The sequence below is a fragment of the Elgaria multicarinata genome, chromosome 14 (genome assembly GCF_023053635.1).
Source record: "Elgaria multicarinata webbii isolate HBS135686 ecotype San Diego chromosome 14, rElgMul1.1.pri, whole genome shotgun sequence".
NCBI classification, from domain to species: domain Eukaryota; kingdom Metazoa; phylum Chordata; class Lepidosauria; order Squamata; family Anguidae; genus Elgaria; species Elgaria multicarinata.
The window spans coordinates 28287597-28314157 of NC_086184.1; the positions used below are offsets into that span (position 1 = coordinate 28287597).

General features: G+C 45.4%; 2 protein-coding genes across 4 annotated transcripts in view; one reads left to right on the forward strand and one right to left on the reverse strand.

The window, feature by feature from the left end:
• Nucleotides 1–26561, reverse strand: part of AMFR (autocrine motility factor receptor) — a 332677-nt gene that overhangs the window by 215288 nt on the left and 90828 nt on the right. The window lies entirely within an intron of this gene.
• Nucleotides 1–26561, forward strand: part of GNAO1 (G protein subunit alpha o1) — a 235025-nt gene that overhangs the window by 172181 nt on the left and 36283 nt on the right. For both annotated transcript variants that reach the window (XM_063141313.1, XM_063141312.1), the window contains exons 4-6: nucleotides 96–256; nucleotides 19840–19968; nucleotides 22138–22267. In XM_063141313.1, the coding sequence (XP_062997383.1) occupies nucleotides 96–256; nucleotides 19840–19968; nucleotides 22138–22267 (420 nt within the window). The remainder of the gene's footprint in view (nucleotides 1–95; nucleotides 257–19839; nucleotides 19969–22137; nucleotides 22268–26561) is intronic.

Genomic DNA, 26561 nt, shown 5'->3' on the forward strand with positions numbered 1-26561 from the left:
CACTTTGTGCGTTCTCATGGGATTCTCCTAGCAATGCACAGACATAACATTCATGGCTTCTTCCTCTTCTTCTTCTTCTTCTTCTCTCTCTCTAGGCTGATGCCAAGATGGTCTGTGATGTGGTCAGTCGGATGGAAGATACAGAACCGTTCTCCCCAGAGCTGCTGTCAGCAATGATAAGACTCTGGGCAGATTCTGGCCTCCAAGAATGCTTCAATCGGTCCCGGGAATATCAGCTCAATGACTCCGCTCAATAGTGAGTATTTCACAGTGCCCAAAGGGGGAACTGCAATTCAGCAGCAGTATATGCACCCTTGTGGGGTTTTTCTTTGATTGCAGGTGTTTGTGGGAGGAGGGGAAATTACTGAGACAATGGCATATGCGGAATGGAGGTTTAACCTTTCCTTTCCCTGGGACAATTGCAGCAGCAGCATGATGATGATGATGATGATGATGGGTTGTATAGCTGACTGCACAGTCCTATGTATATGTAGCTACTCAGAAGGAGGTCCCATTGAGTTCAATGATACTTAGAATCATAGAATAGCAGAGTTGGAAGGGGCCTACAAGACCAACGAGTCCAAACCCCTGCTCAATGCAGGAATCCACCCTAAAGCATCCCTGACAGATGGTTGTCCACTCTCAGGAAAGTGGGAACACGATTGTGGCCTGAAACTTTGTTCACCAAATCCAGAAATCCAACAGGAGAGGCTCTCCCCATCACGGCCACTCTGGGAGAAGCAGAACCCGTTGAAATTCTTTTATGTATTACACTTGTGACTCACTTCTCCCGCAAGGAGCCCAAGGCAGCTTACATAGGCCTCCTCTCCATTTTATCCTCACAACAACCCTGTGAGGTAGGTTAGGCTGAGCGTGAGGGACTGGCTCATAGTCACCCAATGAGCTTCACGGCCATGTGGGGACTAGAACCAGGATCTCCTGACTCGCAATTCCAACACTCTAACCATTATACCACACTGGAGCTTTCCCCCCCTGCTCAAATGCAACATGAATGCGTGGAGGTTTGTTGCAATAACAGCAAGAAAGGGAATGTTTCTCCAGTTCGCTTGAAATTTCCTACAGATTTTTGTGCGTAGTTTTCCTAATAATACAGGGGTGTGCAGTTGGGTACATCCAGGGCCACTTCCACTAGCCAGACCCACCCCATGGCCATGCCACAGTTAAAACTGCAGGAGCCCTCTCTAGTATGACCAGATACAAAAGAGGGCAGGGCTCCTGCAGCTTTAACTGTTGTGATGAAAAGGGAATTTCACCAGGTGCTGCAGGCATACAACTGGCACCTGCTGAAATTCCTTTTTCTATGCAACCATTAAAGACACAGGAGCCCTGTCCTCCTTTTCATATGGTCACCCTATTGTACAGCACCCAGCATTTTCTTTCATTTTAAAATTTAATTGATTGGCTATATTTCAAATTAACATAGAACAAAGACGGGAGGAAATAAAAGTTACATACATTACACAGAGCAACACCATTCCTTCTAAGGTGACAGCTAGATGGGATGATATCCCGGGGATCGCCCTGGGATCATCCCTGTGCATTCACATGATGCACAGGGGATCCCAGGAGCAGGGAGGGATGATCCCTCCCTTGTCCCGGGGTCCCACCCTACACTTCTAGCCCACTTTTTCTGCAGTCTCGGGCTGATCCCGGGACTGCGGAACGTGTGGGCGGGCGTCACGGTTTGTCCCGGCTCATTGCGAGTAACTGTAAGGAACTGGGAACCGCGCACTGGGCACAGAGCTTCTCAGGAGTGGGGTGGGGTGGGGGAGTGGGGAAAGTATTTTTTTTAAAAAAAAAACTCACCATTTTTTGCACGAGCGCTCATGCGCTCCGTCTGCTTTAACAAAAAAACCCAAAATGGCGGGTGCGATGTCGCGCACCATGTGTAGACCAGGGCGACAATCTCGCGATCCTAAAATCGCAAGATCATCGCCGTAAAAACCCCTGGACTAGCTGAGGCCTAAGAACGAACTGAAGTGGTTGAGCGCCTATCACTTTGGAAGCAAAACTGTCCATCCCAAAATAGCATGGTAGTGGCTTCTACGTAATAATAATAATATTTACTATTGTTGTTGTTGCTGTTGTTGTTATTTCTTACCTGCCTCTCCCTCTGGATCGAGGCGGGGAACAACATAGAATACAAAACTATTATAAAATACATAAAACTGATTAAAACTTATAAAACTGATTAAAACATATAAAATTTCACCAGGTGCTGCGTGCATACAAATGACACCTGCTGAAATTCCCTTTTCTATGCAACCATTAAAGACACAGGAGCCCAGTCCTCCTTTCCATACGGTCACCCTATTATATATCACCCAGACAGACGTCTTAAAATTCGGCTGGGTAGGCCTGGCAGAAGAGATCAGTCTTTATTGCTTACAGAGCATACTCATAGGAACACCCTGGGTAAGTAGAAGTACGTAAGTTTAGGAATGAAAAGAAAATGGTATGCTTTTAAAACTGCCTGACAAGAACCTGTCTGCATAACTGGAACCTCTGGACAGCTGCGCTATTTTTGCGGTGGCCGCCATTTCTTTTAACCCACAATGCCATGGGAGAATGGAGCAGCCGGGGCATTGCATTTTGAGAAAACTAATAGGGCAGCTTCTGAGGGCTCGTTAGATGGCTGCATACTGAAGATCCTCTCCACTCTGGCCGCACCGGAAGCAATTCTGAACGGCCCCCTGCTCTGCAAAAAATATATATTTTCTATCCCAACCAAAGCAACTTGGTGGCTACATAGGGGGAGGATTTTGCCCTTCAGACCCAGCATTTCCTTTTAACCTTCTACATCTGAAGCAGCCTTCGCCAAACGGTTGCAGTCCACACCTTTTGGACTGCAATTCCCAACAGTGGAACAACGGGACTCGTAAGCCAACACATCCAGAAGTTAGGAAAGGCTGCTCTGCACGAAGAAAGCCCACCAGCCAGCATCAGGGTTGTTGCGACATTTCCTGCAATTATAGCGGTCCAGTCCACCAGAGCCCTCAGAAATCGTGATGGCCGAAGAATTGTCCGTGCTGCTCCGAGGCTCCAGTGCAGCTTCAACATCCTTTGACCGTAACATGTTCAGATCTGTTACTGCTGCAGCCCCTCTGGTGTTGTTGGTGTTGTTGTTAACACCATGAAGTGAGTGCGTGTCAAAAAAAAAAAAAGAAGCCAGGGCTGGCAGTATTTCCTAGTCTCCCGCCCCACCGCGGTGCACAGAGGAGAGATCTTGGTGCATTAGTTACACCAGGCAGTAATGCAAGTGACAGTTTCACCCAGGGCTGCTCATAACCCACTTGCTTTTTTATTTAGCCTTTGACCATCTCCCTTCCCTTTCACTCCACCCCTAGAAACACAAGGGGATATAGATCTCCAGCAGATTACTAGGACAATTTTCTTTCAGTGAAGAGAAATGGTTGATCTGAGTATAACAGCACTATCAACTCTATAGTAAAGGTGGTGCAGCTATTTAGCATTCTACAATGATGTAACACAAGTGCTCCATCCTTTATTGAATCCATTGGCGGCTGGTGGCTCTGATGTCACTGGGGCTGGGCATCCACTCTGGGTTCCAGTCAGAACTCTAATGGAGCTCTCCAAAGTGCTGAAGCTATTTGGAGGGGTTGAGTTCAGCACCTTGGATAGGTCCTTTAGAATTCTGAATGCCTCTGACTGAAACCCAGAGCAAATTCACAGCCCTGCTGATCATAGAATCATAGAATAGCAGAGTTGGAAGGGGCCTACAAGGCCATCGAGTCCAACTGCCTGCTCAATGCAGGAATCCACCCTAAAGCATCCCTGACAGATGGCTGTCCAGCTGCCTCTTGAGGGCCTCTAGTGTGGGAGAGCCCACAACCTCCCTAGGCAACTGATTCCATTGTCGTACTGCTCTAATAGTCAGGAAGTTTTTCCTGATGTCCAGCTGGAATCTGGCTTCCTTTAACTTGAGCCCGTTATTCCGTGTCCTGCACTCTGGGAGGATCGAGAAGAGATCCTGGCCCTCCTCTGTGTGACAACCTTTTAAGTATTTGAAGAGTGCTCTCATGTCTCCCCTCCATCTTCTCTTCTCCAGGCTAAACATGCCCAGTTCTTTCAGTCTCTCTTCATAGGACTTTGTTTCCAGACCCCTGATCATCCTGGTTGCCCTCCTCTGAACACGCTCCAGCTTGTCTGCGTCCTTCTTGATGACAGAGCCTCATTGGATATCTCCTTCAGAGTTCTGACTGGTTCTGATTGAAACCCAGAGCCTTCTGTCAAGACTCTTGTTCATGCATTGGTTATTTCTCGGCTGGTCTATTGTAACCTTCTTCTGACTGGCCTTCCTTCTTCTCACATCAGTGCGTTGGTTTCTATTCATCACTCTGCTGCTAAGATCATCTTCTTGGCTCATCGCTCTTATCATGTTACCCCACTTCTAACATCTCTTCATTGGCTCCCAATTTACCTCAGAATCCAATATAAGCTTCTCCTGTTGACTTTCAAAGCTTGTCACAGTCCAGCTCCTTCCTTCCTTTCTTCTCTTATTTCCCATTATTGCCCCGCTCGTGCTCTTCGCTCATCGAATGCCATGTTTCTTACCCACCCAAGGGCCTCGACTTCTCTTGCTCGGCTTCGTCCATTTTCTCTCGCTGCCCCTTTTGCCTGGAATTCTCTTCCAGAGCATTTGCGGAAAGCGAGTTCAGTGACTGTTTTTACAGCTCAGTTGAAAACTTTTCTTTTTTTCTACAGCTTTTAGAACTTGACTCTGTTCTTACTTTTACACTGGTTAGTTTTATTGTCCCCTGTGCCTATTTGGTGCATTCTCTTACCTCTCTTACTGTTTTATTATGATTTTATTAGAATGTAAGCCTATGTGGCAGGGTGTTGCTGTTTTATTCGTTTACTGTGTACAGCACCATGTACATTGATGGTGCTATATCAATAATAATAATAATAATAATAATAATAATAATAATAGAGCGGATTCACAGCCCCATTGATATCTGGGATTCACTGCCTCCACTGGTTGAATCCCAGGCCTGTGTGCCAACAATCCAGCCATCTGCAGTCCCCTAGGTGGCTGTACCCCCGTTCTTTGGACCCACCCCCTTTCCCCCCAACTGCCAATGGTTTGGTAATTTCCTGACTTTCGCACTCTTCCCCCCTGCCCCATTCTAAAAGGTTGAAATGTTTCTCCTACAGCTTCATTACCGGCAGTAACAGCTTCCTTCTCAAAGTGTCCCTTACAATTGCAAGGCAATGGCTTCTTCCTCTGATCTTTGTGGGTGCTAGGAGCCACTCCTGAAGCTTAAAGCCCACCCAAGCAAGCCCTGGTTCTCTCCCCCACACATACCTAGGGACAATGCTACCATTAAGCAAAGGGAACCCGCCAACTCAGGCATCTGCAACACAGGATGCAGATGCTGGAAGGCAAGGAGTGGCAACAGAGTGTTGGAGGACAAAGCTATGTATGCCATGTGCAGCCTGCCCTGCACCCCCTAAAGCTAGCCTGCTGCCTTCAGGTGGGGAGGAGGATGTTGTCCCATTCTGTGGTCCCTTGGGGATCTCAGGGGAAGCTGGTAGCAAGGTCAAGGCAGGAAGAAAGTAGGACCTTGGATAGCTCCAAGTGGGTTTTGCTGTTTGGAACACTATCCTCCTAGAAACATAGGAGGATGTTGTCTCAGCAGGGAGCTAAAGCCCACTGAAGCTTTATGTTGGCTGGTGAGACTGGTTGTGTGGTCAGCTCTGCCCTTCCTTGAGCTGACTGTTATTGTTAAAAGGATCTCACCTGGTTTAATAGCCAAAGATTGTAGCAATGCTGGGAAGATGGAGGTTCTGCCAGGGACTCATCCTCCAAGCAAAAGGTGATGGCGGGGCTGTGTCCTCTGGCCAGGAAGGCCCTGAATAAAGCACTGACTGCCCTACCCCCAAGGAAGTACCCCACGCCTCATCTTTATCAGAATCCTCTGCCACTGGGGGTCATTGTAATTGTCCTATCGCCAGAGTTGAAATAAGATTCAACTGCCAGTCCGATCAGATCCTATACTTAGAACTGGGGGGTAGGTCCTTGTATTTTGCCTCGGGCAGCAAAATGTCTTGGGCCAGTCCTTTCTGCCCCACCCCCATAACACACACATCAAAAGTTTCAGGTTTCTATAACTAGGATGAGGAAGGGCCAATTACGATTGCTCCAGAGAGCAACAAAATCTGTATTTAACAAAATTTTCTTTTTTAAAAAAAGGGTTAGTGAGTACTAACATGAACAAAACAATTAACACAAATAGAAAAAGAATTTATTACGGTCACAAGACCAGCAAAACAGAACAGCACTGTAAACACAATAATATTCCCAGGACCAGCAAAGTAAGATGGGGCTATAAATATAACAACATAAAAAGGTAACGATTAATTAAAAGTACAAGTAAATAAGCAGCTGATTAAATTGGCCATTGGACATGTCCCACTTATAATAATATAAGATTTAAGAAATTAAAATATTGTCACAGTCAAATATTTCCAACTCCCCTTTCAACCCACAGTTCTTTGTGAAGAGCAGTGTTAGTTTGGCAGGAACAATGACAGCTGATTATCCCCGTTCTTTAGTCCCCTGGTGCTGGAGTGCAACTCTTCCGTGTGGAGTGCAACTCTTCATTAAACTGCGGGCTGCCTCCTGCTCCTCCACGCTGTTGGTTTCTCCATCCTTTCTTCCCTTTTCTCCTCCTTCACTCCCATTCTGCTTCGCCTTCCTCCTGTTCTCTTCTCCAACCCAACCGCCCTTTCTCAACAGACATTTTTGCTCTCCCCTCACTCCATTCTTTGCCCCTCTCACTTTACTCAGCCAACATTCCAAGGCCCTCAGAGACACGCATTACACCCACTCACAGCAATAACCAATGACCTCAAGTAATAACAGCCACCACCATCGTCCATCAGTAGTAGCATGGAGGACTTGGCTCCTGAATTTTTAACAATTCTATTGAAAAGGGAATTTCAACAGGTGTCCTTTGTGTGCACGCAGCACCTGGTGAAACTCCCTCTTCATCACAACAGTCAAAGCTTCAGGAACCCTGCCTTCTTCTGTAGAGTGACCAGATACAAAAGAGGGCAGGGCTCGTGCAGCTTGAACTGTTGTGATGAAGAGGGAATTTCACTAGGTGCTGCAGGCATACAACTGACACCTGCTGAAATTCCCTTTTCTATACAACCGTTAAAGATACAGGAGCCCCCTGTCCTCCTTTCCATATGGCCACCCTAATCAGTGGTCAACATTGGCAGCTTGGGTGGTGCAAGCAGGCCTTTTCCCTTTTCCTCAGACATTACCACCCCTGAAAGCCGTCATCTGTATGCAGCCCAAATTACTCTAAAGCACCTCTTTACAGAAGTCTTTACAGAAGTCTGCAGGACAAATCCTATTCTCTCTTCCTTTGCAGCCCCAGAATAACCAATGAGTTTTTTTCTGGTCCCTCTTTTATCTCCCTCTCCCTCATTTATATTCAAGCATTTTATTCAGCAGGGACCTGCTAACGAGCGCAAGCCTGTCGTCAAAGGAAGCAAATGTCATTTTTCAGGTAGCTGGTTGCTAGGAGAGTTTGTTACTACCGAGCAAAGGAAGATGGGAACTGTAAAATGAAAGGAAAAGCGAAGTGGGGAGGGACACACCCAACATCACCAGCAGCATGGAATTGAAGTGGAGAGCAAAGCACAGGAAGGGCTGACTAGGGAAGGAAGACGTTGGCAAAGGGAGGTTTCGGGGTGGAACTACACATCCTGTAAATCATGTAGTGTGTAGATGTCCCTTCCCATGTGCCTGGCCCAAACCCCATACCTTTGATCGCTGACCATTTGGTGGTTTCATGGCATTTGCAGGTCCCCTGCTCCATTCTAAAAGGTTGAAATGCCTCTGCCTCTCCTAAGTAGCAGTTACTGTAGGGTGACCCTATGGAAAGGAGGACAGGGCTTCTGTATCTTTAACAGTTGTCTAGAAAGGGGAATTTCAGCAGGTGTCATTTGTAGGCATGCAGCACTTGGTGAAATGCCCTCTTCATCACAACAGTTCAAGCTGCTGGAGCCCTGCCCTCTAGAGTGACCAGATACAAAAGCGGGCAGGGCTCCTGCAGCTTGAACTGTTGTGATGAAGAGGGCATTTTACCAGGTGTTGCATGCTTACAAATGACACCTGCTGAAATTCCCCTTTCAATACAACTGTTATACAAAGGAGCCCCCTGTCCTCCTTTCCATATGGTCACTCTAAGTTACTGGGCATAAGAGCTTTAAGCTATAACACACTGGTATAATTTGGCACCACCACCTCTGCTTTTGTACCCACGCTGTTTTGCTTTCAGTTACACACACACACACACACACACACACACACACACATATATCACTTTCTCTGGAACTGAATTAGCCCCTTTAGGGTGACCATATGAAAAGGAGGACAGGGCTCCTGTATCTTTAACAGTTGTATTGAAAAGGGAATTTCAGCAGGTGGCATTTGTATATATATTTATTTTATTTATTACATTTATATACCGCCCCACAGCCAAAGCTCTCTGGGCGGTTCACAAAAGTTAAAAACAGTAAACATTAAAAAGTATACAAAATTTAAAAACCATCAGAAACATAAAAACAAGAGTATCCATTTAAAAAACAACAGTTCTGGGGTGAACCTGGTGAAATTTCCTCTTCATCGCACCAGTTAAAGCTGCAGGTGCCCTGCCCTCTTTTAAATCTGGTCACAGTATAGCTGCAGTAAAGCTCCTGCAGCTTTAACTGTTATGATGAAGAGGGAATTTTAGCAGGTGCTGCATGCATACAAATGACACCTGCTGAAATTTCCTTTTCTATGCAACTGTTAAAGATACAGGAGCCCTGTCCTCCTTTCCATAGGGTCACCCTAGCCCCTTGGACTAAAAGGTGTCCAACACCCCTGTTCTCCTTCCTACATTTTAGAGCAGCCTTCCCCAACCTAGTGCCCTCCAGATGTGGCGAAGCACTGGAGGTTCTGGGGATTGCATTCCAACACATCTGGAAGGCACGAGGTTGGGGAAGGCTGTTTAAGGGCTTAACTAGATGTTGTGGGGCACATGGCAGCAGGCTCCCAGCCTGTGCCTCCCCCAATGCTCTAATAAAATAAATGTGCCATGACTTCATCCCTGATGAAGTCCCCTAATCGCCACTGCATTCCATTGGCAGCTGCAGACAAGGGCCAGGGAAGGAAGCACTGAGTGCATGACCCCGCCATGGCACATGGGTTTTTCTACAAGATACCTGGGAGGTGCATAGAAGAAGTGTAGGCCAGCCTTGCATCCCCATGACCTTGTACTAGGCCCATCATTTGATTGTGAAATGCAAATTTCAGAATTTAAAATCTATTTTGAAGACTTAGGAAAAGGAAAGGAACCTCTCGTGCAAGCACTGAGTCATTGCTGACTCTTGGAGGGATGCCAGCTTTCGCTGACGTTTTCTTGACAGGCCTTATAGCGGGGTGGTTTGCCGTTGCCTTCCACGGCCATTATTACCTATCCCCCAGCTAACTGGGTACTCATTTTACCGACCTCGGGTGGATGGAAGGCTGAGTCGACCCGAGCCAGCTGCCTGAAACCAGCTTCCACTGGGATCAAACTCAGGCTGTGGGGAGAGTTTCAGCTGCAGAAACTGCTGCTTTACTGCTCTGCGCCACACGAGGCTCTTTGAAGACTTAACACTCCCCAAAATTATATATACTAGAATTTAATTTTTCTAAAAAAAAATCTGCCTTGTTTTTTACATCATAGGCTGGTTGACGATGAGGAGTGCTGTGTGTTTGCATGAAAGTGTTGCGCAGACAGCTTGAAGCTTTGAACTGGGTGAAGGCCAGAAATTAATTTCATGCGGGCCGCTAGATTGCAAGAGAAGTCGTACTATGCTGGCATTAAGTCAGCACTGCACAGAGCTGCCCTGTGGCACCACCAGACCAAATCCCAGCGAGATCGCATGGTGTTGACCTTTCCAGTGAACCAGGATGAAGCACTAGCTGGGAGAGAAAGAGAGCGATAGAAGCGTTGACATCAGATCCTCTCCAGCAGGCCAGCCAAACTGGAGAGAAACGTGGAGGGTGATACATTGCAAGGTTGGCCAAAATTCTTAAGCCTGAAAGAGAAACAGTAGAATGCAGGCGCTGAAGCATTGCGTTTTGGCCAGGTAGACCCGGGTTCAAATGAATCTCCACTAAGCCATGAAGCAGTTCGTGTCCTTGTTGGTGTCACTTGCAATCTCTTAATGTAGCCTACCTCACAGAGTTGTTGTGTGGATGACGTTGCACAGACCATCCAGCGCTCTTTGGAGGTAGGATGTTTTTCATTGTTGTGAACTGGCCAGAGAGCTTTGGCTATTGGGCGGTATAGAAAAATTGTCGGTCTATCTATCTATTTAGGATAGCAAAAATAATGGGCAATGCTGATATGCATGCACAGTCTCCATAGAGTAGTTGTTTAAGAGTAGGCCCTGTGAACCTAGAAGAACCCCGTTCAAATCTTATCTCAGTCATAAAGCAATATTCTCTCAGCATCACATCTATAGTACTGGCTTACCTTGTAGGGTTGTTGGAAGGATTGCTGGGATAATGTGTTTGAAGCCCTCGATGAATTCATTGACCCAAGTCCTACAAGACCCACCACCTCCTTTGCCTCCTGCTATGAGTTCCTCTCAGTGAGTAGCAAACCCAGTGTGAAAGTGGGCAAATGCTCTGTGCAAAACACATCACGCAAAATAAGAGAAATGGTACAAAGTTGGTCGGTTTCCTTGTTTGACAGCATTCCAAGAATTCAGCTTTTCTTGGCACACCATTTTCTTGGCACACACAGACGTTCCTGGGAGCAGAACCTTTACTGCCTTCTTAGAGCCTTGGGTGCCTTGCTGAGTCAGAGCACTAATCCTGCTAGCTCAGCGTCTTTCCTCTTGGCTGCAACCAACCAAACACCCCCTGAAGAGTGCTGGAAAGTGGGCAACAGGGCCACATTCATCCCTTGTTTTGTGTCCTCAAAATGAGCCTCGTGTGGCGCAGAGCGGTAAAGCAGCAGTTTCTGCAGCTGAAACTCTCCTCACGGCCTGAGTTCGATCCCGGCGGAAGCTGGTTTCAGGCAGCCGGCTCGGGTCGACTCAGCCTTCCATCCTCCTGAGGTCGGTAAAATGAGTACCCAGTTAGCTGGGGGAAAGGTAATAATGGCTGGGGAAGGCAATGGCAAACCACCCCGCTATAAGGCCTGCCAAGAAAACATCAGCGAACGCTGGCATCCCTCCAAGAGTCAGTAATGACTCAGTGCTTGCACGAGAGGTTCCTTTCCTTTCCTTTCCTTTGTGTCCTCAGCATCTGGTTGTCGGAGGGGGCCAGGCGCACAAAGGCTGTTGCTGGTGTCACCTCACATTGCAGGCAGGAAGTCAAAGCCCTCCTCACTGATCTCTGTGGCCAGCAGAGTGAACCCTTATGAGCCCACACTGCTTTGCTAATAGCAGGTCTGCATCATGCCACTGTTTCAACTGCAATTTTAATTTGAGGCAGCTGTTGAGATGCTCATTAGGATAAAGTCCTCCCAGTAGTCTAGCACAACATGATTTGGTCCATCACTTTCGAAGGTTTACATATTCTCATGATACAAGCAATTCAGCTTGGTTCCGATATACTTTCTTGGCATGGCAGGGATGCAGGTGTTGCCAAGTAGGTAGAAAGGACCAAAGGATTTGCTAAAGAATGAGGAATGGTTGATACGATGTCGCCCTGACCACAAAATGCCAAATTTTGGCAACCGACATCTGAAATCTGTCCCTTGCTGCCCCGGCTTAAGGCGGTCCATGCTCTTGATCAGTGTGCAGAGGCAGAGATGGGTTGTGCTGCCTCCAGGGTGGCTGGACTGTGCTTCATCTGAGTTGCCCTGGGACTGGAGAGCGGAAGGGAAACGTGCTCCAGCTTCTGCCATCAACCAGGGTACCGAGGGCTTGTGGGAAGCTATACCTCCTGCTCTCCAGGCGTGGCATCAAGCCAAGGGGGAGACCAACCTGGCCCGTCCACTGGCCAGAGAAAGAGAAGTTGCAGGGAACTTGCTTCCCCCTCCCTGCCAGAATGAATACTCAGCTCCAACTGAGGTTGACCTGGGACTGCAGCAGGATGTGGGAACAGAACACACTGGCCCCATCCATTGGCCAAAGGAACAAGAGCTTCACTCAAGCAAGAACTCCAGCAAGGGAACATCAGCCTGGCCTGAAGGGCATTGAAATGCCCACTTAGAGCTCAGCCACCTTGTTCTGGATTTGAAGAACGGATCTCTCTCCTTTTTGTTTTCCCTCCACTCCTCTTTCCTTTTCTGTCTTATCATTTTAGTTTGTAAGTCTAATGGCAGGTCCTATAACTCTCTCTTTTTTATCATTATTGATGTGAGCCATTTGGGGGAGACAACCATGGTCTGAAAAGCGGGATCTAGAAATCCAGTAAATAAATAAAGACATAAAACAGTTGCAGTGACTCTTGGTTGGTATCCCTAATGCAGGGGTGATCAACTTGTGGTCTGCCAGACGTTTTGGCCTACAGTTTCTATCAGCCCCAGCCAGCATAGCCAATGGTGAGGGTTGAGGCAAGTTGTAGGCCAAATCATCTTGAAGGCCATAAGCTCCATCGCATCTACTTGTTTTTCCTGGTATGCATCCACAATTTTCACTTCCGTCCCATTAGTACGTCAAGTGCTGATCACTCTCACATGTGTGCGTTGTGCTATTTCAGCTTGTTTATGTTTTCACTTGCGCCGGCTCACGCTTCCTGGTATCGCCACCTCGCCCCTTCTCCTTTGCCCTCCAGTTCATTGGTTCTTCTGGTTCATGGACCTTCTGATGGACGTGGGCACCTCCCCCCGACCCCGTCACTATGGTTTTGTTGTCTAAAGTTTAGCAATTTAGCATTTCATCAGCTGGGCACCTTGTACAGCGGGCAAAAAAAAGAGGGAAGTTGAAACGGGTGGATGACAGAGCAATAAGAGCGGGGTTGGAGCAGCGAAAGTCCATTCGACTGACTCAGCATGTTGGAGAACCACCCCCGCCCTCCTTTTTCATCAACAAGACCGCCCTTCAGTGCAGATGCCCCCAAGAAGGGACGTTCTATGACATAGAGTGAGGACAGCAATACACAGGGATGGAAGAGCATTTTTATCCCACGTGGAGAAAAAATACCACACTTTCCCCACCCCAGAAAAACAGGGGAAATGGAGGGGGAAAGGCGAGATGACTGCAGGACAGGGACGATGTTGTGTGAAGGTCCCAGGGCAAAATGGTGAACAAGGCAGGGCAAAAGTGCATTAAAACACTGGTGCGATGGAGTCCCATGAGTTGCCCACCCCCTGTCTTAATGGTTTGTTGACGACGGTATGAAAGAGGCACCTTTGCCTCATCCCATTATCAATCAATTCTTGTTTACCAGTTTTGAAAGTATCCATTGCAGCTGTTCCCAGCATGATGGCCTCCAGAAGTTGTTGACCTACATTATCTCTGACTATCGGCTCTGTTGGCTGGGTCTGCTGGGAGTTATGGTCCAAAACATCTGGAGGGCACCACTTTGGGGAAGGCTGATATAGTGCATCAAAAACTCCCTTTGGTCATAGATGATAGTGGGACTGAAGACACGTATGTCTCAAAACTTGTATGTCCCATCTCAAAACTTGTTCTGACTTGATTCCTTATCATAGAATCATAGAATAGCAGAGTTGGAAGGGGCCTACAAGGCTATCGAGTCCAATCCCCTGCTCAATGCAGGAATTCACCTTAAAGCTTCCCTGACAGATGGTTGTCCAGCTACCTCTTGAAGGCCTCTAGTGTGGGAGAGCCCACAACCTCCCTAGGTAACTGATTCCATTGTCGTACTGCTCTAACAGTCAGGAAGTTTTTCCTGATGTCCAGCTGGAATCTGGCTTCATACTGCGAGCTTTGGTGTTTGTGTGCATGTGTGTTCACATAAAAATCTGTTGGTGCTTTCATACATATATTCGAAATGTGCGTATCACTCATGCACATCTTTGAAATGGACACATTCTTCTCTCATTGATTGAAGCCTGTTTGTGTGCATTTTTCAATAGCAGGCATTTGTTTCATGCACATTTTTCAAAGGCACATATGATGTCAAATGCATTTTTATTTATTTTTCTCATCATCATCTTTATTTGCAGTAAATTGACCAGAAAGAGAAAAATACAAATCGTTTCAACAGGGAATCAATACATTGAATTAATTACAGAAAACATACCATTAAAACATATATGGAAATAATACACAGGGATCAAGAGTGGAAGGGAGCAGAATCAAAAGAAGGATACATAAATTAACATTAGGTCTTGGGCTGAATATATTCAAACAATTATTCAATCATACATGGTCTAGTAAGGATGGCCAGGTTCAAAAACTTGGCGACCTGTATGGTAATTGTTTTATTTTGGCCCTGGAGGAGACTAATCGTCAGGGTCTCTGGGGATTGGCCGGGCAGAGCCTGTGTGATAGGACGTATCAACTCCTTTCTAATGTCATCATAAAAATTGCAAAAGAGCAGGACATGCGTAATGTTCTCTACTTCAGTTTTATTGCAAGGGCAGCATCTTTGACATAAAGGGATTTTTTTATATCTACCTTCCATCAACTTGGAAGGGAGGGCATTAAATCTAGCCAGGGTAAATGCCCTCCTATAATTCAAGAAGGATGCAGACAAGCTGGAGCGTGTTCAGAGGAGGGCAACCAGGATGATCAGGGGTCTGGAAACAAAGCCCTATGAAGAGAGACTGAAACAACTGGGCATGTTCCCCTGGAGAAGAGAAGATTGAGGGGAGACATGATAGCACTCTTCAAATACTTAAAAGGTTGACTCACAGAGGAGGGCCAGGATCTCTTCTCGATCCTCCCAGAGTGCAGGACACAGAATAACGGGCTCAAGTTAAAGGAAGCCAGATTCCAGCTGAAACTTCCTGACTGCTAGAGCAGTACGACAATGGAATCAGTTACCTAGGGATGTTGTGGGCTCTCCCACACTAGAGGCCTTCAAGAGGCAGCTGGACAAGCATCTGTCGGGGATGCTTTAGGGTGGATTCCTGCATTGAGCAGGGGGTTGGACTCGATGGCCTTGTAGGCCCCTTCCAACTCTGCTATTCTTTGATTCTATGATTCTATATTTGGGAACAGTCAGCCAACTTAAGTATGGGGGGCCGCCTTTATCAAGGTGACTAGTTAAGCCTAGTGAGTAGGGAGAGCATGAGCCACAGGCAGCTCCCTGTAGTTCCTGGCAATCTATATCCATTAATCGCTGTCTAACAGTCGATTTAGCCTTTACTAGATCCATTGATAGCAGGTGGGAAGGCGAGAGCCCTATAGTGCAGATTTTTGCTTCATTCATTTTTGCCCAACGAGATTTACAAGTATCTAGCAGGGTCAATGACACTAAAGAGTTAGAGGTGGTAGCTAAATGACAGTGGAGCCAGTAGTATATAGTATGACTCCACGCTAAACAATTTAGCGAATTAAGTCCTGCTTCCAAGATTAAGACCGCACTAGAGACACATCTTGAGGCACCAAACATTATCCTTAAAAATAGATGTTGAACACTTTCAAGGGATCCTTTATAATATGGTAGCCAGATTTTTATTTTTTTGTCCACAAATCACAACACAAGTTTGGAAATGCACAGACTTTGATGGCAGATTATGTTCAATTCTGTGTTCGGAAGGTGCAAAGTGGGCAAATCCTCACCAAAAACAAACTGAAACAAATTTCTCATACTTCCCGATGTAACCACCTTCCGCTCTTAAGCATTGCCTCCCTCCAGCCTCCAGGGGGAAACTTTGTGCCGGATTGAATGCTAACATTTGAAGAATTCCAGGGAGGATTTTCATTATACAGTTACCTGCCTTTTCCTTCATCTCAGCCAGTTTCTTTCCTACTGTACACCAACAGATTTTTGCCTTCTGCAGCAAACTATGTATGAGTTTTGGTCTCATTAAAGCCTCCTTAAAGAAATGACTCAGGAAACGGCATTCTGCTGCAAAACAAAATGTCGAAGAGGAGAGATTTGCTGAGCTACTTCCTATTTTACTTTTGTGATCTCAAAACTCTGTGGATGTTCAATTCACTTCCAGCTGCCCTGCGGAACAGAGCACTGAAGGTTGCGGCTTTTATGAAGAACTGGAGCCCAATTAAAGAAATTTCAATGGATGGATCATTGAGTTGACTGCTCTATTGATTAAATTGGCATGCACTGGCATAAAAACAATATTTCTGAAACAAGAAACATATTTTCATTGTTTTTATATTATGTACAGAAGGAAGGCATTCTTCCTCCCAGACACACATACACCTGTATTTAAGAGAAGGTAGAATGCTTCTTCAAAGATGTTGGTTAACACCTGCACTTATTATCACCAAATTATAAGCAAAAATTATATCTTGTTTTTTTTAAAAAATCTGCTGCAAGGTGAATCAGAGCACCATTCTAGTCAACCAATTTTTGTTATTTATTATTATTACATTTTTATACCGCCCAATAGCCGAAGCTATTGCAACACTGCAACCCTTCTGATATGCATACCCAATTAACGGTTATTCTTTTTCGGGGGGGGGGCATGAATTTTTTTATTATTTCTGCAAACTTCAGGCTCCCCCCAAGCTTAACATAAGAAGAGCCCTGCTGGATCAGACCAAGGGTCCATCTAGTCCAGCACTCTGTTCACACAGCATGTACAACTCACTGTGCATTTGTAAGCCAAGCTGCAGGCTGCTCCCCAAACTTTTGGGGGCATTTTTTTTAATGGCTGGGGGCGGAGGGTGTTCTGAGCAGTTTGCACAAACTACAGCCAAATTTGTGCAAACGATGCAAATTCGGCTTCAATTTCTGTAATTTGCACAAATTTAGTTGTAATGTCCCAACTTCAGCTGTAATTTATGCAAATTGCTCAGAAATGTGTGCAAATCACAGAATTCCCCCCCCCCAAAATGTGCACAATTCCCACAAAATCTGTGAAGTGGCCTGACTTGCTACAGATTGAGTCAGGAAGCAAAATGAAGTCCGGAGGGTCCAAGCTTAAAAACCTGTCCAACTCCACCCCACAAACAGATTTCTCTGACATCTCTAGTCACACCTCAGCGAAGGCTTGTTTAAAGAGGTGGAAGATGAGAAGTCCAAGAGTTGTACCAAAACCTCAATCTGGACCATAATCCGAGATCAAAGTTATAAGACTGTAGCTATAGTCTCCTCCGGATGTCCTTCGGCGAATAACAGAAAACGACAAGCTATTTGGGATTGGAAGATGAATGAATTGTGCTTTCAAGGAATCAGAACGTGGCATCTCGTTACAAAGATAAGCTCTTGCCGTTCCATTCATACATCCCAGGCCCGTTGCAAGTCTATTAAGGGAGCATCTGTCACGAGATCATGATGAATGCTTTTCAAAAACGCTTGGCAAAGGACGCAAGAGAAACAAATACATGCAGACCTTGCACATTTCCTCAGATGACGCTGTCCTTGTGACTCTTTCCTGGAAATGAATAATGACAATAATAAGCGGTGGGGTAGGGAATACAAATAGGCCTGATAACACCAAGGCCAGCTCCCTCGCGATCTACCTGGCTTTCTCAATTCAGTTCAGCTACGCAGAAGCGGGGATCAGATTGTCATGTAGATCCTGTGTACCGACACTTTCAGTTCAATGGCTCAAACACTCTCTCAGGGACGCCAGGCTCTGTTAATGCCATGCCCTCTCTGCAGTCTTTCCCCAAGGGCAGTGGAGTCTTGAAATGTGAACGTTCATCCCCAGGAGCTACAATCCGTGTAAGCCTATGCGGCAGAGTCTTGCTATTTACTGTTTTACTCTGTACAGCACCATGTACATTGATGGTGCTATATAAATAAATAATAATAATAATAATAATAAGTGAGATCTGAGAACTTGAGGAGAATTGTGGACCTCTCTGCCTTCTGGAGGAGCCACCACGTGACTTCCACTGGGGGATCTACCCTTGCCACGTCTTCTCTGCTCTTGCGAGCACCAATTTGGAATGAATGTACTGTAAAATAAGATACTTCCAAGGAAATACACCCATACCTTCCAACATTTTGAGGTTGAAATAATAAGGTGGCTCTTGTATACTTGTAACACTACTGTTAGAATGCTTTCTTGGAGATGGAGCTGTGCCAGGAAAAAAATTATGCACCACTCGCCCCCAGTATAGATCCACCTTTGCCCTGCATGTAGAAAATATGACATTGTACTGAAATCTTCTCTATATATGCTGTATTTGTTTGCTCACCAATAGCCTCTCCCGCACTGATTTAAAAACAAAGGGGTCGTGAGTTCTTTTGGTTATATTATGGGAGGTTATCAACAGTGGAGAATGCACTCACTAGCTCACACTGTGTTCATGTGCATCAGGCTGGGTGTCAACACACGACATTCCTGAGCAACTGTTGGAGCCCCAACACCCAACGTAGCTTCACTCCGGCAGTGTGAGAAATGTAAATACTGGCTCCCCGAGAACCAGCAATGATGGTGGTAACACGTGAGACCTGTGACAAACAGTTGCAGTGTAGTGGATTGCTCCCCTTCAGGTCTCCAACCAGCCATGCCCTCTCTCAGGATTCTCCGTTCCAGTCCCTCTCTCCCTGCTTTTTGTCATCATTCACCCCCCTCGCCCCAAAAAAACCCGAAACATTCTGTGGCTTCTGAAAATGTTTGGTTCTCATTGAGTGGTGTTTTTAGCAGGGAGGCGCCCCATAACATTTTCTCACTTAAAATATTTGTGTACCTCTGTAGACCTAGGGGTTTCCACCATTTTGGTTACAATTCTGTCATCACTCACCATTAGTGGGAAATTATTATTATTATTATTATTATTATTATTATTATTATATTAATAATAATAATTAGCTGGAGCTAATAATAATAATAATAATAATAATAATAATAATAATAATAATAATTCTATTATTCTATATGGAACCAATGACCTAGGGAGGTTGTGGGCTCTCCCACACTAGAGGCATTCAAGAGGCAGCTGGACAGCCATCTGTCAGGAATGCTTTATTTATTTATTTATTTATTTATTTATTTATTGCATTTATATCCCACCTTTTTCCCTCCAAGGAACCCAAGGCAGCGTACATAATCATCCTCCTCTCCATTTTTATCCTCACAACAACAACCCTGTGAGGTAGGTTGGGCTGAGAGTCTGTGACTGGTCCAAAGTCACCCAGTGGGTTTCCATGGCTGAGTGGGGACTAGAACCCGGATCTCCTGACTCCCAGCCCAACACCTTAGCCACTACACCACACTGGCTTTAAGGTGGATTCCTGCATTGAGCAAGGGGTTGGACTCCATGGCCTTATAGGCCCCTTCCAGCTCTTTGATTCTATGATTCTATAAGAGAATGGTAGAATTATTATTAATAATAGAATAATAATTATTAGCAGTAGTATCTATTATTATCATTATTATTATTAATGATAATAATAATAATAATAATAATAATAATAATAATAATAGCAATATAGCACCATTCCTGTAAATGGTACTTTACAAAGAATGGAGAGCAAAGGTCCCTGCTCCATGAGGCTTTTACAACCTAGGAAATGTCACAAAGGGAACAGTTAATAAAGCTGTTCTAAGCTCCTTGAAGGAATGCAGAATATAAGTATAAATAGCAACAATTATAATTCATACATTAAGGTTATGTTTTTACTTCCAGTATTTAAAAGTGTTGCTGTTCTTCTTCTTTTTTATGCATCAATAGCCATGGGAAAATGTTAACGTGTATTTTATTCTCCTTTCTTTTCTTAAAATTTCCATTTTGCAGCTACCTAGACAGCTTAGATCGAATTGGAGGTGCTGACTACCAGCCAACAGAGCAAGATATCCTTCGAACCAGGGTCAAAACCACTGGCATTGTAGAAACCCATTTCACGTTCAAAAACCTCCACTTCAGGTGAGTGTGGGGCGAAAGCAGAGGCGGTCCCGATTCTGCAGATATCAGCCTTGTGTGACTGCAGTTCTACTGCTCAGCCTGTCGGTGGCCTCAGATTTCACAATTGTGCAACATAAATGCAAGAATTCCAGTCTAGATTAGGCCATTGATGTGAAAGATTGCAAAACTAGGGCCGTTTCTACGCCTGCCTTTCCCCCCGGGATCATCCTGGGATCATCCCTGTGCGCATACAAATGACACATAGGGGATCCTGAGAGCAGGCAGGGACAATCCCTCCATTTTCCTGGGATAATCCTTAAGTGTAAGAAGGCCCTATGTTTTCTTATAGCTTTTGTTGAAGTGTCATGAAATTTAGTCAGTGCCTTCCATAGTTTGGGGGCAACATAGGAGAAAGCCTTTTCCCATGTACCCAAAAGCAGATCTCTGTCGTAGTGGTTCCCCACCCCGCCAAAGGGTCTCCCCTTCATATCTTAATACTTGGGCAGGTTTATAGCGAGACACGAGGTCCCTCAGATAGCCAAATTCTAAGCCATTTAGGGCTTTAAAGATTAAGACTGACACCTTGAATTGAGCCTGGAAAACAATTAGCAACCGTTGCAGGTCTTTCAGGACAGGTGTAATATGACCATGATACTGTGTTCTGGTTAGCAGCGTAGCTGCTGCATTTTGCACCAATTGAAGCTCTCAGACAGTCTTCAGGGGCAGCCCCACATAGAATGCATTGCAGTACTCTAAAGACAATGTAACCAAGGCATGGCTAGACAGACCAATTCAGGAAAGATCACAGCTGGGTGCAGTTGTGCAAATGCATTCCTTGCTGCCACCTGAAGCTCTCTCAAGCTACAGACCTGATCCTTCAGGGGGAACACAACTCCTTCCAGAACTTGTTGAATTCCATTCCTCGAGTCCAGCTTCCTACTGACCAACACCTCTGTCTTGTCTGGGTTTAACTTCAGTGTATTCACTCTCATCCAGGCCATTATCAAATCCAGGCAACTGTCATGCATACGTAACAGCAAAACATTCAAGGTTCCCAACTACTTTCTTAGCGTTAGGTGACAAAGAGCAATAGAGTTGGATGTCATCAACATATGGGTCGCACCTTACTCCAAAGCTCTGAATGACTGCTCCCAGCGATTTCATGTAGATATTAAACAACATGGGGGACAAGATAGAACCTCTGGGACACCGTAGGCCAATGGCCATGGAATTAAACAGCAATCCCCAGCACCACCTTCTGAACATGTCCAGACATAAAGGATGGGAACCAATGCAAAACAGCATCCCCAAGGCCCAGGACCATCAAGAGATACTAGAGAACCAATAGGGTCATGCTTCCCCATCCAGATCCCATCATAGTTAATCCACCAAAGCGATCAAAGCAGCCTCAGTCCCACATCCCAGACAAAACCCCAATTAAAATGGGCCTAGTTTCATCCAGATGCATCTGCAGTTGCAACACCACCACCTTCTTGATCACCTTAGCCTAGAATGGTCAATTTGAGACTGACCTATAGTTAGACAGATCTCCTGGGTCAAAGGAAGATTTCTTTAGTAAAGGTCTTCTTACTACCTCTTCTAAACAAGAGGAAGCAACTTCCCTTAGCCACAGTCCCACTTTGGCCAATTTAATCCACCATGACAGTCAAGGGTCAAGTGCACAGGTGGTGGCCTTCACTGCTCCAGATACCCTATCCACATTCTTGAGATCCAGAGTTGGGGGGGAAATACAATGGAATTAAGAGATGGAGTTTCAGGATGTTGAAAAAAAACTAGTTTTATTCCAAGGAGCAGCCCTACACATTTTGTCCCTGAACAATATACACTTGGCACTATGGCACAGAAAGACAGGAAGATGGACAAACAGACACACACACACCCTATTTTATTATTATAGATTGAAGACTGCGGCCAGGATCCAAAGTGCTACTTTGTGCGCAGCCAATGATATTGTTCAGTTTTCGCTTTGGCTAGCAGAGCTGTCTTGGCAATTCCACATTGCAAACGGCTTTGAAACACCCCCTCTAATTCAAAAGCTGTTTTCCCAGTGGCACATGTGAGCCGTTCTTTGAGAGGCACATGTCCAAGGCACCTTTGAGCATGCAGAGCTAGCCACAGGATTCTATGGATCCAGGCCATAACGAAGCATCTTTCCTGTTTCTTCCTTAGGCTGTTTGATGTTGGAGGTCAGAGGTCAGAACGTAAGAAATGGATCCACTGTTTTGAGGATGTCACAGCAATCATTTTCTGTGTCGCGCTGAGCGGGTATGACCAGGTGCTCCATGAAGACGAAACCACGGTGAGTATTCTCTGGGCTAAAGAGCCCCTGAGATGTCGTGGCTTTCCTACTTACCGCATTTCGTCCGAGGTCACCTTGCAATCCGTCGTCAGTTCCTTAGACCAAAAGGATCTAACAGATATACTTTGTTACTCACATGTCTTCCTTTGACTCTTAACTGCTACGGAGATTCTCATTCTACTGCCAACAGTTGGATTTAAGTCTTCCATTCACCAAGACGGCATTAGCACAGGTAACACAAGTTCCTTGCACTCTACATTGGTCGAGAGAATTTGGCCAGGAATCTGTTCCCCTTTATCTGGTTATCCTGAGCAAAGTGCCCCTGGGGCAGAAGGGCCTGCCTCTGAGCAACACCTTTTAAAAAATAATAATAATGTTGATTATTATTTTGTTCATGGAGAACTTGCAGAACCATAAGGGGGGGCAGAAGAGAGGTACCTGCCCTTGGGTGCTTACAGTGGGAAAAGCGAACAACAAGGGAGGTGGAAAGGAAAAATCCTGGGTAAGAAGAGCTGAGTATCAGCAAGGGAAATTATTCTCAGAGCCGTGATGTCTGTACTTTGGTTACTGGGTGGATTTATGCAGTCATGCATTCCACAGGTGAAAAGGCAGGACCTGACCTCTAAACCAGGGGTGCAGAACGTATTTCAGCTTAAGGGCTGACTCCATTTTGGAAAAGTTTTCAGGGGCCACATCCCAGTGGTGGCTGGAGCCAAAATCAATGTGGGAGGAGTCAAAAATACCTGCAGGTTTTAGCTAGGCCTTAAGAGAGGCATTTCAACCTTGTGGGCAGAAGGGAAAACTGCACAAAAGCCTGGGAACAAACCCACAGGGACTGGGGGGAACAGTGGAAGGGGCATGGCTCTCAACCACAGTGAGTTAGATTTGAACCCAGAACCTGAGTTTTCTGCACTGCTGTTCTAAATTATGGGTGCTGGTGAGCAAGAAAGTGTTTTTTGCACACACACACACACACACAATATTAAAGTGGAGGTTGGAAATGTATTGAACTCATACTGTAAAAGACTCTCACTTGCTTCTGCATTTTATTGAATACTAATATGAACACCGGTTCACCAAAATAAAAGCAACACTGGTTCAAGCTCCCACTTTCTCAAATATCAGCACGTTTCGGGGAGCCTCTTGGGTGAGTTTCCTGTGGAGAAGACAACAGTCAATGTTTGGAGTCTCTTAGTAATAAGCTGTTTTATTTATAAATAATGAGAAACGTCAAGTCAAAGTTGGAGAGAACCACAGGAACATTTTTTTAAAAAAACCACACCCAATAATAATTATGATATTCTGATATGAAAAGGGGAACTTTGGTATTGGTGTCGCTACTATGGATTAACATTCTTTAGTGTCCACAGCATTCAGAGGCTTGTAAAGTTTTCCAGAGTTGGTAAAATTCTACCCCTACTAATCTTGTTTCATTTTCTTTTTTGAGGGTGGGGTAAATGAAGGCTCCGTATTCCTCATTTTCTGGGCTCTTGTGAATCTGCTTTCCTTTCCCTCTGAATCTCAATCCTCCGAAGTGTACCTGGCTGTCATTTGCTACATCCTTGCTCTCCTCCTAGATGTCGACTTTCTCCTAATAAGAGTCACAAAATGGACTCGCTCTTGGTTGGGAACACATCGGCATGCTTCTATTTGCCACTACAAAGAGAGTGCACATTGATGAGTGCATTGGTTTCTTAACTCCTGTAGCAACTGTGTGGAATTCTTCGGTGCACACAAGGCATGCTTCTAAAGTCATTTTAGTGCTAAACTTCAGGAAGGGAAAGGTAGAGAGGCAGGTACCCGGAAGCAGTAAAAAAAACCCCACCTTTCTTAGGTTGCTTTCATGTGAGGTTTTCATCGTGTTTTCAACAGAATTGTACAGGGGGTCCAGATGACACCATCTTCCATTTGTAGTGCTCCAATGTGTTCCCAATGTTTCTTCCACCTTGCACTAGGAGCCCTCATCTGGAAGTACCATAATGCTCATAAGAACTTCATAACAACGATTCCAAATCTTTAAAAGAGGAAAAACAGACTGAAACATGAGCAGAGGAGGAAACGGGTAATGGGGCAGTTATAGCTAAACCTTATCTGTCCCTAAAAAACATTGATGAACTATCTGTGTGTCCTCAGATCAAAAATACCTGTATTGCAACTGCAACTTTGTGGTCTTGACCCTAAATGTACATTCATTGTGGATGCTTTAGAAGCAGCAAGTACTTCTTTAGCAAAACATCAGCGCTGTTCTTGGATGCAAGCCAGATCCAAGGCCAGTGGCTTCAAAGCCCAGTTGCGTCTTTAGAATATGTGGGAGACGAAGTGGGCAGTCCACAGGTGGTGTCCTGTTGTGTGGCTTATTTATGGTCTGAGGTCATAAGAATGGACGGGATCAGACCAAGATGAGGGTGTGGGGTGAATTGCATACACATGCTTGCAGCAAAGAATAGCTCATCCTGTGTTTAGCTGGCAAAGGATTCTGATCCATCTCCCCTCCTGATTGCTTTATTATACTGACAACTTTCATAAACAAATAAACAGGCACCGTCAGACTTCAGGCATGCAGCATCTACCTTGTTTTTACTAGAATCTTGAGATCCACCCAGTGGAGGCTGGTGGCTTCGATATCAGTGGGATGGTGGATTTGTTCTGGGTTTAGGTCCGAACCAATCGGAGCTCTAGAAGTGCCATCCAAGGTGCTGGGAGTTTAAGACTTTTCCCCCCCTGTCTAAACATGCAAAGGATTGTGCTCTCAATGGTCCTATGAGCGTCCCCTTTAGATGGCTTTGTGAAACACACCACTAACATTTCTCTTCGCCATCCATTCCATGCTTTGCAACTGCTTCAATATTCCTAATATGTTAGAATGTCTGCCAACGCTCTGAGCACATACAATTGTGCGACTGTAAGCTCAGTTATAGGGTGACCACGTGGAAAGGAGGACAGAGCTCCTGTATCTTTAACTGTTGCATAAAAAAAAGAATTGCAGCAGGTGTCATTTGTATGCATACAGTACCTGGTGAAATTCCCTCTTCATCGCAACAGTTAAAGCCCTGTCCTCCTTTCCATATGATCACCCTACTCAGTTAAATTATGCACCACCTGGGGTAAAGGAATCACATGGATTTTGCTACCCTGCTGTTGTCTGGGTGGTCTTTTGGGGGCCTACATGGGGGCGGGGCCTTGAATTTTGCCCCCCTTAGCTGCACCACACCTAATGAACGGGGGCAAGTCATGGCACATGTTGACCACAACCAATATTGCTAAAAAGTTACTCTGGCTTCTGCAACTGTAACATCATAACAATGCCTGTGGTGTAATTTACAGCATGTGGGGGCAGAGAGTCGTTCTATTAGTTAAATAACGTGGCTTCATCCAGCGTGTGTTTGAGTTCACCAAAGTGTGTTGAAGTGCATGATGTGGCTATTTCTTGAACAGTCTGCAGGTGTCTTGATGGCTTCACTTAGCTCAGCTACGAGGAACGTTCTTGTTAAAAGGATAGAAGGCATCTTGTATGGTCTTGAAATAGAAGAGATTAATTCAGCTGGGTGGCAGCTTTGAAGGCCTGCAGAGGGGAACTCTTCGCTTCTACCCCTCATAACTTACCCTATGTCAGCCTTTCCCAAGCTGGAGCCCTCCGGATGTGATGGACTACAACTTCTACCATCCCCAGCCAGCATAGCCAATATTGACTGCTGATTATGGGAGTTGTAGCCCAACACATCTGGCCTGCAGCAGGTTTTGGAAGGCTGCTTTGATTGCAGTCCAATGAACCACATTCAATCCACTGTACTCACACCTCTGTTTTAACCTGTTCTGATTGTTTTCCAATCACTCTAATATTGTTAGGAGACAAGCAACTAATGAAAAGAGTAAGTATTGTTACCATTACAGGAGTTTATCATTTCTGATTGCAACAGAAACAAATATGGCGGGGGTTAGTGTAATCGTAGCTTCGGCATTTATGCCTTCCCTAAATGGTGGAAGTGAAGGAAAATTGGGTGTGTGGAATCCAGGGTCTTGGGGAAACTGTCTCCTTTCATTACTTATATCCTGCATTGGGAGAAAAAGAGAGTGATGCAGGGAATGGAAGGCAAAGGACCCAAAAAACTTCTCATGAACTCAGGGTGGTCCACTCAGCCTTCAAGAATCACACATTTGGTTCATAATAAGTATTTCCTCATAAATACATCACAAATATTTCTCTCTCTCTCTCTCTATGGGATGGCCATTCCAAACATTTATAAATGTCTTGTGCTTCCTCCGCTCAGCTCCTCTGTTCCATGGGACCAGTTGA